The sequence below is a fragment of the Amyelois transitella genome, chromosome 29 (genome assembly GCF_032362555.1).
Source record: "Amyelois transitella isolate CPQ chromosome 29, ilAmyTran1.1, whole genome shotgun sequence".
NCBI classification, from domain to species: domain Eukaryota; kingdom Metazoa; phylum Arthropoda; class Insecta; order Lepidoptera; family Pyralidae; genus Amyelois; species Amyelois transitella.
This window is the reverse complement of record NC_083532.1, coordinates 144446-163364: the sequence shown is the minus strand read 5'-3', so window position 1 is coordinate 163364 and position 18919 is coordinate 144446. Positions and strand designations below refer to the sequence as shown.

The 18919-nt window shown below is 35.2% G+C and overlaps 1 protein-coding gene across 2 annotated transcripts in view; it reads right to left on the bottom strand.

Annotated features, from left to right (window-relative positions):
* LOC106139812 (protein daughterless) overlaps positions 1-18660 on the bottom strand; it is a 99534-nt gene extending 80874 nt beyond the window's left edge. Inside the window, exons 1-2 of one of the 2 annotated variants that reach the window (XM_013341316.2) lie at positions 18545-18660; positions 2060-2112 (exon numbers count right to left, since the gene is read on the bottom strand). In XM_013341316.2, the coding sequence (XP_013196770.2) occupies positions 2060-2112; positions 18545-18626 (135 nt within the window). In that variant the 5' untranslated portion in view covers positions 18627-18660. The remainder of the gene's footprint in view (positions 1-2059; positions 2113-18544) is intronic. The other variant, XM_013341317.2, reaches the window with a different exon arrangement.
* Between the last annotated feature and the right edge of the window lie 259 nt (positions 18661-18919).

The following is an 18919-nucleotide window of genomic DNA, read 5'->3' as shown; positions in this document are numbered from 1 at the left end:
TAGATGTCCTTGGCGGGCGGAATGTTCAGAATGTTTGTAATATTTAATATACAACCTCCTTACATGTCACTGGCCAGTTAGAGAAAATTAATATGTTTTGTTTCATAATGGAACATAATGAAAATAATTCAAAAATTGTAACACAACAATAGTTCACGAGTGCATGTTTTCAATGTTTAATAATAAATAAGTACAAATAGTGTTAAATATAGTGAGATAATACAGATTTCTTGATTTCAAGTATCACAAGTTTATTTATCTCGACTTATTTCCCCTTTTTTTTCAAGTGACAAACTTATACATTAGTTCATCACTAAACAATAGATTCGCATTTTTTTTTTGGACCTTTTATTGATGTTTATTAACTTGATTGCCCAAACAATGTTGATACAATGGGGCATACTTAATGTTAAATGCATTATCATACAGTCAACATTCGGTTTAAGCAGAGAAATTAAGTGGTAAAGTAATCATCGGATAAACCTACATATATATCTGTATAAATACTAACGAATTACGTATATACATAAATTCATGTTCACAAGTTGTTTTGGACTAGGAAAAGCTTAACCACGTAGTAAGATGTTATTAGGCAAACAAAAACAGAAATAACTTCCTTCCTGAAAATTTCCACGGGAGCTTTTGCTTATATATATATTATAAAAAACATGAGATTCAACACTTTTCCCTCCAACTGTACCGGCTACGAGGCGAAGGCAAGGACGCGAATTAAAAGCAAGTCACATCCCTCCGCGCTCCCTCCGCCGGTAAATAAATAATAAACTTTTATTGCGCGATAACACACTGCGCTAAGTACCCGCTGAATTATTGAAAACTTTAATCTATTAAAAAAAATATTCTAGGCGATAGGTTAGTAACCTGTCACTTATTATCACTACACTCTCTCACTCAACACTGCTGGCTCAGTCTACCCCGTAAGAAATAAAAATTGCATGTATTTTGTATTGGCTTCGTTTTATTCATTCATATAAACACGTCTATATCACTTGTGGGGTAGACAGAGCCAGCAGTGTTGAAAGACTGACACGCCACGTTCAGCTGTTTGGCTTAATGATAGAATTGAGATTGAAATAGTGACAGGTTGGTAGAACAACGCATAAAAGAAGAATCCCAAGTTTATAAGCCTATCCCTTAGCCGCCTTTTGCGACATTCATGGAAAAGAGATGGAGTGGTCCAATTCTTAGTGCCGGGAACCAAACGGCATGTTAGGATATTAAAATAAAATTTAACTTCTTCTAAAACCAGGTTCATCTTCAACTTGTGGAGTAGGATTATTCACTGATGTTTGTTCTGATGATAGTATAATAAACAAATCAATTGCAATGGCGGATAAAGTATTTGTATAAAATTTCAAAGCTAAGTTCAGTAAAAACTAAAGATCTACAATAAAAGAAATTCCTAACACAACCAATGTAAGTATATTTCCCGACTGAGATCCGCGCGGTCGGCTTTAAAAACGCGGAGTTTGCGACAAAAAGGTTACCGCAGAAAAACATCCGATGCAAATCCGGGATATATATCATTCGGTTTGGGTCTTCATCATGATACTGTAGTGTGGATAATATTTTTGATATAGGAAACACGTTTTTATACGAAATAGCAAAACATGTTTAACCTTCTTGAAGGCGATGGGCTAGCAACCTGTTATTATTCTAATCTCAATTTCATCATGAAGCTGAACTGAGCTGGCTGAACGTCGCCTTTGAATCCTTTCAACACTATTGGCTCTGTCTACCCGCAATATGTTTGTATGTATATCCAACCCTAAACATTTTATTTTGAGTTTCTTGTGACTTGTGTATGCTGCGTATTTTGTGAAGAATGTCGTCTACATAACTATCAGTGAAAATTGAACATTATAAAATTATATACCTTCTATGCTAAATATTTTTTGATGTAGCAGAGTTTTATAGTACCCTGTAATAATTTTCACTTCCATACTGCCTGTAACTGTGTATATCTAAATCAATTTACTTTGAGAAAAAAAAATAAAAAAATAAAGGTTCATGCTTAATAATCATTAAAAATAGAACTCACCATTCCATTGTCCATGCCCCCATATGGCGACTGGTAACCGGCTTTATCTGTGACTGTCAATAGAAACAAAATCATTAATGTCAAATTTAAAAAAAAAAAAGAAATGTTTCATCTTGATCACGGTAGATGTCTCTGTCTTGCGATCCTCGAGTATTGCGGTGTGGTAAGTGACGCAGAGTTATGCCATCTCATTTTCTAAGCTCGTTGAAAACGCATCGTCGATATACGCGAAATCGTCAAGTATACGACAATTTAATACGCTTACAGTTAAGTCATACTTTTAAATTTGGAAACTATTTCATTGACTGTAACATATATATTTGTCATATTTTTTTAATATTTAATTAAGGTCATTATTATTTGAAAATGACACATCGACAGAATGGTCATAATTAGACAGCATACATACCCTGTGTATTAAAATAAAAACATAATTCCGACGCCTTGAGAGGTAGAATATGTGTGCACACAAACCTAGATAATTAAAATTCAAGGAATAAGAAAAATATGATTACTACTTAATAATATATAAGGTAGAGCTGACTGTAAAAGTGGGACAGGGCCGGCCTAGTCGAACTTATAAAGATCAAATTTCGAATGTCTTGAAAAATAAGAGTTATAAGTTAATAAGAGTACCCGTAATCGTCGAATATGCATGAAGAGTAATGAGTGTTGAGGAAGCGGGAGAAGTCTGTATAGATCGTAGTTGCAAGTGGAAATCCATAGTCTCTGCGTACCCCTACCCCTTAAGTTTACAAAACATTTTTTGAAAATGAACTACGAAATTATTTTACTAAGCATAGTAACATTTCAATAAATTTAAAAAAGATTAACCACAATGAATAATATTAAAAATGGCGCCCAACTTGGTGCCGTTGTCCACATACTGGCCCTTAAATCGAAGCAATACCTACATACTAAACAACAATAAAAATTGGTAGTTTGAGGTGCAGCGGCCTGTCAGCGAACGAATTAATTGTTTGGAAACGCATTCATCAGATAATCCTTTTTAATACACCCTCGATACTGTGAAGTTTCAAAACCGGTTGTATTATAAGGGTTACTAATATTATGTGTTATTTTGTAACAATTCAGTTAATTTTGTATGTTTTTTTTTGCACATTTAATGAGATAAAGGCTTCTTTTCACCGATGGGTTGGCAGTCTGTCGGAGTCGCTCTAATTCCATCATTAAGCCATCCCCGATAAACGTTATCGTGTCTATCGACTCTGTCTTCTCCGTGAGGAATATGGGTGTATGTTTATGTAATAGAGAAACATAATTTCTGTTTCGTGCTTACATGATTATCAAGTTTATAATCTTTCCTTGATTGAGTTTAATTGTAACTGCGTCGAAAGTATATTTTTCTGCTACCAGACCAGTATGAAAATAAAAATTACTCTAAGACCGAATAATATAGGATTACTTGAACTGTCAAAGTAAGATTGTACACTCTGGTACAAATGTGTTACAATTTAATTCATAATCGCTTGCGCCTGCCGCGAATTAGCGGGAGAACGCGATTCGCGCTATAAACCATCTTATTGTCTAAAACAATTTGATAATTAAGTCAATTTACTTCGCTTTATATAATTTGTGAATGATGAGTTGAGCTTTCGAGTCAGATAAAGATGGTGTTTTTATACTAGTGTATTTGTTTGACAAAGCAAAAGTTACACATTTGATCGACAATGCGGGCAAATACAATGCCATTATTAGGTCATAATATTTTCGTTTATCGCCATTATCATTGGATTTTCCAGAAAAAAATTATAAACAGTGGTCGAAAATAAGCTACAAGTAATTCATTTTGAAAATGTAAAAGGAAAACAATAATTTTTGTTTAACGCGGGCGAAGCAGATAAAAATAATATTAATGTCTTATCACCGAATATTTCAATTTACATCGCCTCATTTTCATTAAATTCGACGAGGGTGACAGGACCGCCGAGTATACTTTCAGTGACAGGCGCTGACGTGGCCGCAGGTAACTCGTCCACGCTAAACGGGTGACATTATATATGTGAGAACGTCACAGTTTTATAACCAAACAATTTAACTATGAGATTAATAACACATTTTGAGCGTAAGGCATGGGAATATGAACAATTTATTTTTTTAGAAACTCGAAACATACCCGGACATCCATCTTAGTTTGGTCCAAAGGTTCGACTGGCAGAGAATACCTTGTGGCATTAATTCCACTTATTGTACTAGCAATATGTACGTACCTATTACGTGCATAAAGTTTAAATAAACAAATAAAACAGAATAAAATGGATATGCCGTTCAATCGCAAAGCCATCTTAAAAACGATTAAAATAGCAAATAAACGACAAAACACGACCCCTCGACAAAGATAATCAGTTAAAATAAGCTAATTAATATGTACGACCGTAAGGGAAGCGCTATCTAAAACCCGAAATAAAAATACAAAATCATACACTACACTGCCCACCCTCGTTTGTCAAAAATACACAATGACATAAATCAACTCTGCAGTGAATTGGCGGGAAAATTGTATAGGATCATGCCGTAAAATCGGCGAGCCTTTGCCTCAATGCGGGTGGAGTAAAAAAAAAAGAAAATTTGGCACGTGGCGGGCGCGCGTCGGCTCGAGTGTTGTCTATGGTTCTTTGAAGGTTAATGTGTGGTAATTATTTGTCGCCATAACTTGGTAAGAGCAATAATAAAATAACACATTTATTTTACACAGTCAGGAACATAAATGTTTTAATTGTCATTTTGTTCAGACTATGTAGTACATACATACATATAGCTACATCCATATCCCTTGCGAGGTAAACAGAGCCACCAGTTTTGAAAAGACTGACAGGCCAAGTTCAGCTTTTTGGCTTGATGATAGAATTGAGATTCAAATAGTGACAAGTTGCTAGCCTATCGTCTCAAAGAAGAATCCCAAGTTTGTAAGCCTATCCCTTAGTCGCCTTATACGAAATCCATGAGAAAGAGATGGAGTGGTCCTATTCTTTTTTTTATTAGTGCCGGGAACTACACGGCAAGGACTAGTAGAGTTTCTATCAAATGTGGCATAAAAATATTTATTATTCGTAAAATAAATAAAAAAAGATCAACATTGATAGAATTCCAATAAAAATTGTATCGCAGACATCGGCGACACATTCCTTGTGAATATTTTATTCCTCTTGAGAATTAATGCCGTTTAAATTCTTTAATATTTACTGATACATTCTGTGTGACCTACATTGGAGTTCATATAGTTTTTATTGTTAAGTATTAAACATAAACAAAAATCCATGTTTTATTTTTACTGAAAATTATGGTCTACATTTTCATACCTATACAAAACATACATTTTATTGAAACCTTATACGAACGAAAAAAGTATCGTTTCGTTTCTACATTTTAACAGGTGCCAAATGAAGAGCTGATAAAGAGGACTCACAGTCTTGTTAACAAAAAACGACAGAACCAAAAAAAAATACTATACCTACCGATAAGACAGATATAATACTCTTAATTGCATATAAAATAATAACAATAACATACATATAATCACGTCTACATCCCTTGCGGGGTAGACAGAGCCAACAGTCTTGAAGACTGATAGGCCACGACAGCTGTTTGGCTTAATGATAGAATTGAGATTCAAATAGTGACATGTTGTTAGCCCATCGCCCAAAAGAAGAATAACAATAAATGTATCCTAAACTTATTTTAAGGTAATATACATAATAAGGCCTTATCGCATTATGATACATATCGACAAGATATCCGTTTAAATGAGGAAAAATGAATTAAAAAAGCCGCCACAAGCGAATTACGGTAACAAATTACAGAATTAATGACACGTCCATTGAAAATATTTTCTTAAGAGATGCAACAATGTTGTTTTGAACCGTCCATCGGTGCATTCATTTAATGGTTGTGCTGTTGCCAACATCCTCTGTTGAAAAATTTTTGCAAGCAAAAGAAGACCTCATCCATTTTGTAACAAATTATACAGTAATTTGAGTAAAAACTACTTCCTCAATAACTCGTTCTTGTCGCCTTTGCCGTTTCTGCACTCAAATAAGCCTTAGATTTTAAAATAGGTATCCGATCATTTAAAAATGCCACAGATTGCTGAAATTAGACGCTAGGCATTAGAATCCGAATTTAAATGAACATAGCAAAAAGGCGCAAAGAATAGTGCAAAAAGCGCTAAGGTGGCAACACTGACTGGTTAAGATGGTATATACGGGTGCTGCGGTGAGCCGATCACGGGGAGAAATAAAAAGCAGACGGCACCGCAGGCGACACTAGTTAAAAAGAGCTAATTATTTTGCGCCTTTTATACTTTCAGAGAACATTATAATCGATCTTTAAAATATGCGACACACCGAAAGTTGGGGATACGCATTTCTTTTAATAATGATTTAAGTATGATTTTTCGTAAAAGGCGACTAAGGGATAGGCTTACAAAGTTGGAATTCTTTTTTAGGCGATGGGCTAGCAACCTTTCACTATTTGAATCTCAATGCTATCATTAAGCCAAATAGCTGAACGTGGCCATTCAATCTTTTCAAGACTGTCTGTGTAGCCCACAAGGGATATAGACGTGACCATATGTATGTATGTATGATTTAAGCAATAATTTGAGTGCGTTTGACCTCAATCTGCCTGGTCGTACGTAAGATGAGGCATAAGGTGGTGTAAACTCCCAATGTAACGGGGAGGGAATTCCAAATCACACGTATCACGTCTTTATACTTTATAGGGCTAACAGAGTAAATATTAAGGGTATTGAGGGCCATATTTAGTTGGATAGTTTTCTGAAGGAATTCAATAGTAACAGATTCAGTTATAGTGAAAGGTAAGCCCAATCGCCTCAAAAGTTTCAAAGTTATCTAAAACTTATACGGTTAATACATAAGTTAAACTTTAACTCAGGTGAATATTTCAATACGAAATAAACGTAAAAATAAGTTTAATTTCAAAAATAGAACACGGACATAATTAAAACTGACAAACCCAATAATACAGCTTTACTACAGTCGAGCTCAGTCGCTCCACGCTAATTTCAATAATTACACGCGTACGCGACCCGCTCCCGTCTTGAATGCCGTCTCTGTCGCACGTTTGTAAAAATTTGCGTGTTAGACAAAGACGGGGAAAAATGAAGTTGGGGAGATTTGTCGTAATGTAACAAATATTGCCGACCGTGAACTGAAGTGATTACCAGGGGCGACGCGGTGCGTATTCATAGTGCGCACGGTGAGAGTTTATTCTGAACCATAAAAAAATTTCGTCAAATCGCTTACAGTGTAGGCAGAGCAAATATTCTTGAAGACTAGAAGGCCACGCTAGGTTGTATAGCTTAAAAATGCCATTAAGATTCAAATAGTGATAGGTTTCTAGCTAGCCCATCCTATAAAAGAGGAATCAAAAGTTTATTAGCCTTTCCCTTGACTAACTTTTACCATCCACACGGGTAGACAAACAGCTGGTACACGCTATGTATTTTTATTTATGTATAATACATAAAATTATATAATATATTTTCTTCGCTACCAAATCGTCAAGGAAGCTTTACATTTTCAATTCACATATAAATTAATGAAATCTTCATCTGCATTGAAATGCAATGTTTTCACACGGGCTTGTCGTTTTTTTAAGTATTTAATTTATTATTTTTTAAGTTTTTTTTATTTAAATATTAAATATTATTTCGGATCCGACTATAGATACGGCGGGGGCGTAACTTCTCTATGATTAATCGCGTCGAATTTTCCGCTCGTCTTTTGTGCGCGACAGTACCCGTGAAGGGGACTTGTTATTGCACTTTTGCATGTACTAGTACCGGGGTAGATTTGATGATTTTTAATCCACTTTGTTCCAGTACTTTAGCCTTAACAATGGGTTATGTAGCTTTCATAATAAGCTATACATATTATAATGATAGTTCTAGCTAACTAGTACATACATTTTTTGTATCGATTTAAATTAATATTTTTATATTTTGTAAGATTTGTATTACAGGTTACCTTAGCTTAGCACGACTTCAACTCAAGAAGCGTCTTTTCACTCTTGCCTTAACGTAACTTGTAGAAAGTAAGCATATACTTTTTAGTTATTCAACGATCGTATAAATATGACGTTTCTTCAATTTCTACCATGTTTGCAAAACGAAAACCATAGTATATGTTGATTCTTCTCTATCTCAAAACCTCACTTACATCATTAAACTATTTATATAAACGTGGCCTGTGATTATTGGCCTTATTATAAATACAAGATCGAAGACCCGACCCTATAAAAAAAATCTGTATAGTATATTATAATTAAATAAAGGGTCAACAAATACCCCGCTTGCGGACCGCGAGCAAACACCGCCGCGTTCTGTTTGCTGAGCACGAGCACGCGCGGGGTTAGCGGCCACTAAGTTAACCCTACGAACGCCGCAAGCTAAACTGAGTTGTAAATAGCATGTCATGAAATAAAAAAATATTCAAAATAGAAGAACAATGTATCGCTTAATGACGGCAAAACGGCACTTTAAGTGCTGATAGATAAAAGTATTAAGTTATTACAGCATACAAAAACGCTGTATATCGTAAATTACCGATCTATGTTATAGTATTGCGCTCCGATATGCAGATAAAATATCCCTGATGTTTACAATTTCAGCTCATTTATTAATCAAAGGATGCATTGACCGACTAAGGTTAAACATTACTTATAAAAAAATTTGCAGGATTTTGCCCATAAACTAATTTACATAGTTGGCAACCCTATCAAATGAAAGCGTTAGCCGTTGGGGTCGTATAGGCCCCGACACCCGTGTTTGTTCTGTAAACAAAGTGTCACTTTTTTGGAGTTAAACTGTTTGCTGTCGCACATAGTTAAGATTCGAGATAATTATTTTAAATCAAAGTATAATACACGCATAAAATTACGCCTATTTTCCAGAGGGATAGGCAAACTACATTTTGCAACGACCCCTGCATACTTCCTCGTCAATATGCTGATACCAGAATCGAAAATCAATGTGCATGCTGAAATACGTCAGCCGTCTTCTAATAAATAAATAAATATAAAAATTTAAACCACGTAACAGTAAATAAATTTACTCTGGACTATTATTTTTTAGGGTTGCTTAACTTACTATTGTAACGATCGCAAGATTACACACGATTACCACAAATAACGAATTGTTTATTTAATAAAACATGTTAACAAATTAATTACTTAAAATGATAGTTACACGCGCGCTGTAATTGTTTGTAATTAATTCACTTTTTATCTGAATGCGTGTGACCGCCGCGTCTCAGTGAGGTCACGGGGCCGCATGCAGCCGATGGATAATAATAAACAATCTAAGGCATAGACTACATCATAATCATTTATAGTAAAATCTCTTTATTCGCGGGGTATAGGTTCCATAAATATGCCGCGAATACAGAAACCGTGAATACAGAATGGTAATTTATATAGGTTTATGGGGATACGTTCCTAGATACTCTCCAAGGCGTAAACGATCCAGCATTTCTATTTTCACTTTAAGCAGTAACACAGATTTTTTTCGTGTAGAAAACGCGCTTTTTCAATTTTTTTAGTTAACATTATCAATTACGAAGAACGAAGAGAGCAGTAGAGATGTGTTACTCGATCACAATTTTAAGTAACGAATGTGAAAGATAAAACAATAAAATAGGCAAAGCGGCTTTTACCAAAGAACGGAACAGCAACATTTAAAAATATACTTTATTATTTCAGAAATAAGGTTGCTTTCTTCTGTTTGTTTACATTTTCAAAAACGCCAACCGCGGTGTTTGCGGCAAATGTGACAAAGGCGGCTTAGGTCAAAGTGCTCGGCGGTACCATTTGACGGCACTTGCAAAAGATATTGCCTTAAACACCTATTGGAATTTTGTATGAAATTTTAGATCCGCGAATAAAGAAATTTTTAGCCGCGAATAAAGAAATTGGGTTGCATTTTTTTAAACCGCGAATAGTGAAAACGCGAATGACGGAAGCGCGAATAGGGAGCTTTTACTGTACCTTGAATATGGTTACAAAATAGGTCTTAATTATTCAGGTACAGTTTGTGTGACACATCAATTTACAATAAAATACAGCAGTAGGTAAATACTACATATTTCCACTTCCAAATACTATTTGTAAATTGATGTCCGGTGAAAATGCCGCAGCGTAGTTTGTTTCGCCGCTTCTTCTACACATGTGCTTTGTAAGCGGTAGTAGGTATAATTAGATTTAAGTTAACTGACGGCAATAAGTGATACCTTGTATCTGCTGCTTTCATTCATCGACATGAACAAGCAATCTAGGGATTCCCTTCGGGTCACATCATCCGCTTGTCGTCACCACTCCTGTCCTCACCTCTTTGAAGAAGTACGGGGTGCGTCTAAGCCCACGACCCTGGACTGGGTAACACAAGTTTTGTACACAAAGCGACTACCGTCTGCTCTCCTAAACAGTCGCAGAGGAACCTAACCCATATTGGATAATGATTCCATTCCATTACCCATCCAGTTGTCTAAATGTGCAGTTTCCTTACAAGGTTTTCCGACACCGTTAGAGCAACGGTAACTAATGTACATAACACGGAAAAAACTCATTGATACATGGACGTGTTGAATTTGTGCCAACCTGGGCATCACGCTTTTACGGGCCGCTTAGCCATGAACCACTCAAATACCGAAGCTTCGTAATTCTGTCACCACATTTTATAAACCGTGTACAACCAGCACAACAATAATGGTCATGTATTGTAACAGTAAGTACCGAGAGCAAACTATTTATCAATTACAAGTGTTACGATAACCTTAGGGTTACTACGACGCTCAGGGCGAAAGTCGACAGCGATACACATATACTACGACACTAGAACATATATATATACACCATATTTCCAGACAAGTTCTGCCCGCGAACGTTCAAAAGTACAATAAAAGGCTATCTTTTGGATAGGCACGTAACAGCTGCGTCGTCATAATCACTTACCTAATTCAATATTTAATTACACTCATATGGCATAGGAAATACATAATATATGGTTCATATCATATTTAGTTCGAAGGACCAAAAATTACATATATGGTCCTTCGAGCGGCCCTGCTAGGAGTCTATCATTTAAGATGTCAAAAGGGATGCTAATAACATACGAACAATCCACACTATTTCTATATGTTTGTAACGAATAAACTCAAAAATTACTGAACTATTAACTGAAACCTTATCTTAAAAACCCTTTAATATTAGAAAACTACCTTATACGTAAGTGCTAAAGGCATATTTATATAAAATATAGACAGACAGTATAGGGTGAGCAAAATCATCGTCAGGATACTTGCACAACCAGGCAACTGGGTGTAACCATGACCTTAGAAGGGTGAGTTTCAAGAAGGGTTGGAGTCGCTTCGTGAAAAACCTGACTTGCCCCAATCTACGATAGCTGTGATATGTGCTTCTCTCCAACGCACTTTGGGCTTCTCTCCAAAAAAAGTTAGGACGCAGCTCGAACTTACACCTAACGAGAAAAAGAGATAACGAGAGGAGAGAGATAATGAAAGGATAAACATTTTAAGTAAAACAATAATTGTAACGACTAATTATAAGTATTTTGGAAACGTCACTGACAAGCGCCACAAAGGCTGTCAAATGTCAAAAACTAGGGATTATTAGATCAACTGTCCGTATGAGTATAAGATATGAGATAAATGAAGATTTTAACATCGAAACAAGCATGATATTGTGACATAACTAATATGTCGCACGTTGATCATTTGTAATTCATTGTGCACGTAAAGTTATTGCAGACATTTACGACAAAAACTTGCGAGCCGACTGCGAAGTGGGACTAGGTCGCATTACATACATACGTATACATATACATATACACGTTTATATCCCTTGCGGGGTAAACAGAGCAAAAAGTCTTGGAAAGACTAAAAGGCCACAGCAGTATAGCTTTATGATGGAATCGTTATTCAAATAGTGACAGGTTGCTAGCCCATCGCCTACAAGAAGAATACCGAATTTATTAGCCTTTCCCTTAGTCGCCTTTTACGACATCCACGGAAAGATATAGAGTAATCCTATTCTAAGTGCCGGGAACCACACGGCATTTTCACAGATTGAAACATGTAAAACACCAACAGCCTGGTGAAAGATTCCTTTCTGAAAACAAGTGATGATGATGATCTCACAGAAAAGCCTAATATTTAAGATGAAGTATATGAATGCGACACCAAATGAGATTCATCTCAACGGTCAGTTCTCACGGCGCGGGCGCCACGGCTCATTACAGACGTGACCGCTACGTGACACGCTATATTTGGTGACACGTATTATAATATTATCCTTTATACAGCATGATATACTTACATTCATACATATAGACACGTCTATATCCCTTGCGAGGTAGACAGAGCCAACAGTCTTGAACAGACTGAAAGGCCACGTTCAGCTGTTTGGCTTAGATAGAATTGAGATTCAAATATGTAGTTTTTGCAACAGGTTGCTAGCACATCGCCTAAACGAAGAATCCTAAGTTTATAAGCCTTTCCCTTAGTCGCCTTATACGACACTTTTTTTTCTATTCTTTTGTATACAGTTCAACTGTATAGCTTTATGGTGGAATGCAGCAGCATATCAGCTTCCTACGAATATACCTATTATATAAATAACATAGCATCGTTTGTAAGTTATCTTTTTATTACATTAGAGGTGATTTTCTTGATAAAACAAATTGTTGGATTTTATCTTCGATCCTAAATTATAGTAATGATCTGCGTGTAAAAGCAAGTTGTGTATATTTTTGTCACCTCGGGGCTTCGCTCGCGTGGGAATTTCGGGAAAATCGGGATATCTCTATATGTTATTTCAGATTGTGTTCTATACTAAATTTCATTCCGTCAAATCGATTTTGCGTAAAAGAGTAACAAACACACACATACATCCGCACAACTTTCGCATACTTAAGAGGGACTGCTACTCTAAATAAAATACTGGACGGTAAAATAAGAAAGACTTTTTTCACGGTCGAGAAAAAAAAAACATCCTGTACCTCAGTATTGCACGTACGAGCGTTAATTCATACAGGTTCAAAATGTGTCAATCTATTGTAGAACATATTCGTGTGGGGGACAAGTCACAAGCGATTTTACATATACCTATTAAGAAAAAATATCATAAAAATGTTAAATATGTATATATAGTGGCACTAGAGGCCGCCCGCGACTTCGTCCGCATGGAAACCCTATCAATCCCGCGGGAACTCTGGGATAAAAAGTAGCCTATGTGTTATTCTGGGTCTTCAGCTACCTACATACCAAATTTCATGGTAATCGGTTCAGTAGTTTTTGCGTGAAAGAGTAACAAACATCCATACAAACTTTCGCCTTTATAATAGTAGTAGGATGTGGTTCCCGGCATTTTACAATAAGACCACTCCATAACTTTCTGTGGATGTCGTAAAATGCGACAAAGAGGATGGCGAATACACTTGGGATAATTTTTGTAGAATTGATTTTGAATATCAATTAAATAATTGAGCCATACAGCTGAATGTTTCAGTCTTTTCAAGACTGTTTAGCAACTTAAGCCTGGAACAAATACGGTCACCTTTAGAAGCGGTAGTAGTTATAATTAAATTTAAGTGATGTGACGTCAATAAGTGATACCTTGTATCTAATTTTGAAAATAAATCTATACTAATCTATTCTAATGCCTAAGCACATAGCTGTGTTGGAACCAAACTTGGGCCCTACATTAAAAACCGCTTCCCGCTACCGCCTTTGACTTAACCCATAAGTTTTGAAGCCTGTCTATATACCTCCTAATACGGAGTGACTGATTGCGTATATGAAGCGTATACGCGTTTTTGTCGCACGTTGGGTTAGGCGACAGATCAATGAAATAGATGGCGAGATATTAAGAAATCCATACATACATATGGTCACGTCTATATCCCTTGCGGGGTAGACAGAGCCAACAGTCCTGAAAACACTGAAAGGCCACGTTCAGCTATTTGTTTTAATGATAGAATTGAGATTCAAATAGTGATAGGTTGCTAACCCATCGCCTAAAAAAGAATCCCAAATTTGTAAGCCTATCCCTTAGTCGCCTTTTACGACATTCATGGGAAAGTGACGGAGTGGCCCTATTCTTTAGTTATATTGGTGGCGGTAACCACACGGCAATAACTAATAACATTCGCATTTATCGTTTATATAGATGGATTTCTTTCCTAAATTTCTTTTTCTGATCAGTAATTTTTCTCGAGTTTCTTTTAGGCTATGGGCTAGCAACGTGTCACTATTTGAATCTCAATAATTATATCCTTAAGCCTAACAGATAAACGTGGCTTGTCAGTCTTTCGAGACTGCTTGCTCAGCCTACCCCGCAAGGGATATAGACGTGATAACATGAATGAATAAATGAACTAGTTATTGTATGTTTACTTAGGGCCGCTGACGCTCAATGTTTAGTATTTAGTTGTTTAGACGAATCTTGAACAAATTATTCAAATTAGATTTTTACATGAAACTTTTCAATAAAATATAACCAATATATTAACTATTAATTTAACTAAAATAAAGCTCCTCTTTTGTATATTTAAAAAATAAATGCCATTTAGCGTCAACAGTCGAAAGTAACAACTGAAATCCATCTGAATTTAATTATTTAGTTATTGCATGAGTCACGTTAAAAAATATACTTGTTGCTGGTAGAATATTCGAATTGAGAATAAATGAATCATTACATATGAAATTTAAACTTATAAATAGAATGACGCGTCGTATAATGTTGCTTCTGCATCGAGTATCGGCTGTCGATATCGATCGAATACTTTTAAGTTTGTTGAAATTGTAAACAATGTATTCGAACAAACGATATAGGCATATCTTTTATACCTCCTCAAAATCGAATGGAAATATTTTTCTAACCAAAATTACAAATTAGTGTGAAAAATAGGTTATAAAGTGAAGTGCTTAGACGATAAAATTAAATAAAACAACTAGCAAAGCAATAAAAATTCATGGAGCAAAATTTTTCAATGCCGAAAATTAGTTCATTATTGAAACAAAATTTTGATGCATTGCTTGTCTACAAATTTAAGCCAGTACTTTCACGCTACTGCTAAATATGTGCTCAATGTTTTTCGAAAATTATTAGGTAAAACGCATAATCAAGTTTTGCAGCAGTGGATGTGTAGCCATTTAGCATCACATTAGGATAGCCTTGTTATACAACTAAAGCAAAAACATGTTTTAAAGTAGGTAACTTAAGAAAAAAGTTATCGTAGTCAAAATATCGATATGAATATTATCGACAACGCCATTCACTACGGCCAATAGATACAACAGGGATGAGCAACGAATCCGTAAATTATTTAGTCATAAAGCGAACTATTCGTCCATTTAATTGTCATCGTAAATTGTTATTGGTCTTTAGGCAGTTCATTTTATTATTAGATTTTAAAGCTGCGGTTTCGGTGTCAACAAGTCTCGGTAGATTGGACGGTGACCGAAACACTGTGTTTTTTGTTTATTTTGCATATGAAAGAAAGAAAAATTGATTGTTTGGTACATTCATATAAAAGTAATTAAACAGACCACAAAAAAAAATTATTCATTAAATATGCACCAATGGTCCTCGCTCAGCACGTGTCGTGGCTAGGCCATGACGCTGATTTTCTGTGAGTACCATCATTAAAAATAAAAATCCTACTACTATTATAAAGGCGAAAGTTTGTATGGATGTATGGATGTTTGTTACTCTTTCACGCAAAAACTACTGAACCGATTACCACGAAATTTGGTATGTAGGTAGCTGAAGACCCAGAATAACACATAGGCTACTTTTTATCCCAGAGTTCCCGCGGGATTGATAGGGTTTCCATGCGGACGAAGTCGCGGGCGGCCTCTAGTTAACAATAAAGTAATTATCGCTTCTTCTATGTTAGTATGCCGGATGGCGCCTTTACCCCTTATCCCTCAGACTAAATGTGAAAACAATTATCCTTACAAATATTGTAGATGCGAAAATCTGTATGTTATGATCCCACGGCTAAACTGCTGCACAAATATTGATGAAATTTATTTATTTACAGTTGAAGACCCGACTTTTTACGTGGGCTACTTTTTATGGTCAATGACTATTGAGGAACTGAACATTTGTATGTGAATTATTTTGATATTTTGGTTCAACTTATTTTCTGGTTACTTGTAAGCGTGTGTGTGTCATAACACCACTTTTTCAGGTCGGTATTCTAAAACAACGGATGTATGATTAATACGCGTATATTTCGCGAACACTTGAACAAATAAACCATAATTTATCCGTTTATTAATTAGTTGGAAACCGAAAATGTGAAGAGGTTTGTAATAAAATATTACAGATAAGCTTTAGAATGGGCTGTGTAGGTAGATTAGAACAGAACTAATATTCTTGTCATGGGCTTATTTACAGAGTACATAAGTTTAGTTTAGGTACTTTTAAAAGTTTTTTTTTTGGAATTTTAAGGTAAAATTACAGCTAAGGTGACAAATTCTGGAATGAGTGTGCCCAAAAAATTAAACCAAACACACAACTCTTACTTGGCTGTGACATGCGAGGGGTGCGAATCCCGGCCAGGGCATGATGACATATGAACTTTTTCCGAAGATCTTGAGTGTTGATGTTTATCTATACAAGTATTTATCATAAGATTATTGAGTTCATATCTTGTAAAACATGTCTTTGACTTACTTTGAAGCTAACTCAATATGTGTAATCTGCTCCTTATATATATATATATTAACTTAAAACTCAAAGTGGCGAGTCTGTATAAGACTGGCTCCGTCTACCAAGTAAAGCATAAAGATGTGATATACTATGATCACTAAGTTTATAAATAACAAATATTCCAACAACTTATAAGTAATATTGCCACAATCAGTGTAACCTTGCCCCACATGGAATAGCAATAGGTAGGCAACAAATATATCTAATCTATGCTAGTTTATGAAGCTGGAGATTGCACAGGCATTTCTTTTCACAGCATACATTCTTTTTTTTCACAGCATACTTTGATGTGATTATTTACAATTGCAATACAATTCTAGGCATGTATGTTCCTAATGTTTGGTATGTTTGTTTTGTTTTTATCAAATTGGGGTTATGTTGACAAATGTCAGCTCAAGAGTACCCTTAAGGTTGTAAGAAGAGAGGAAAGACATATGCAGGGATTGTGGCAAAGTGGGAAAATATAGGCTCTGTTTACCTTCTAATGAAAGAGGTGTGATTACATGTGTGATTTTAAGTACCGTGTGGTTCCGGGCACCAATATAATAAAGAATAGGACCACTTCATCTCTTTCCCATGGATTCTTGAAAATTAATAAAAAAAATTAATTCTTTTTTAATTGGAACAAGAGGCAGTTTTTAAATGATCATAAAAGTAAGCTTATGGCATTTTATTTAATAGTAATAAAGTTTTCATAATTGCCTAATGATTGTTTACTTCTTCAGAATTTTTTTTTTTTTTTTTGGCAAACTATACAATCCATGGAAGGTGATGTTATGCTTACATTGATTTGGAGAATAATTTATTGTAAATAAATATTATAATATTCATATACATTCATATAAATATTATATTATAACAAAGTTCTGTTACAAACTAGTCTAGATTTTATGATTTTTCAACTAACCATGAAACAAGTCAAATTTTAAAACCTTTTCCATAGAAAAATATCACTAATTTACGACTCACTGATCTTTATAGTAAGATTTTAGAAGAATTATGCTTGATTCAGCCTGGTAATGTTTACAATGGGCAAGATTTGTTACTGACATCGCAGCTAGAACTATGAAGCGAGTACATGTGTAAATAAACAAATTCATACTATAAACATCGACATAAAGAGATCGTAAAAACGGTGATTCGTGATCGGAAACCTCGAGGAGTAACGCTACATACCCTGAATGACGACGATGGCACCCATTGACGCATTTATAAAAAAAAAACTCACCACCAAGCTTCACAAATTATATCGTATTAGAACAGACGTTTACGAAGAAAATAATTCTTTTGCTATACGATGCAGAGGTAGATTTCAGTTTTTGAAACATCAATAGGCACGTCAATGTAAATATTACTGATAAAACAATTCATATTCGCCCATAATTCCAACAGTGGCACAATGGGACCCACCACATTTGACAATCTACTTTGTGATCAAAACATAGCCTTTTGTGCCAATTGGAAATAAAAAAAAGCTACTATGGCACATTCAATACTTGCGTTAGATATCAAAGAATGTTGTACGATGCATTTTCAACAAACAAGTAGCGATAACTGGGTGTATTTTGAAAAAATGCTGTTGATTTCGAACACTGAAATGGCATAACACGCGATCACTTTGGTTGATTTTCACTATGAAACACTTCACCACACCGCAAAAGTTCTTTTGAGGACCGCGAGACGAGCCTCGGTATGCAATTTCTCACTCACCTTGTTGTTTATTTGCTATTTTATTAAAACAGTTTTGAAAAACTTCATATAAATGCATAGGCTCGTCATCGCTCGTCGCCATTTTGGAATTTACTGTCCAAATAAAGCATAGAGAATATAGATTTTAATCACTGAACGTTTTTCAGAAAGTAAAAGAAAATTTCTCGACTGCATACCTACAAGACAAACACGTCTAGTTATTTTTAATTTTAAAATATGTTATATGACCGTCTCCTCCTAAGTAAAGTTTCAATCGTTAAATTATCCTCATATACATTGGATAAAAGACAAAAAATAATTCGTACAACATGTAATCTTAAATACGTGACTGGGGATTTGTACGCATACATTATTTTCTTAGCTTTTCCATAAACA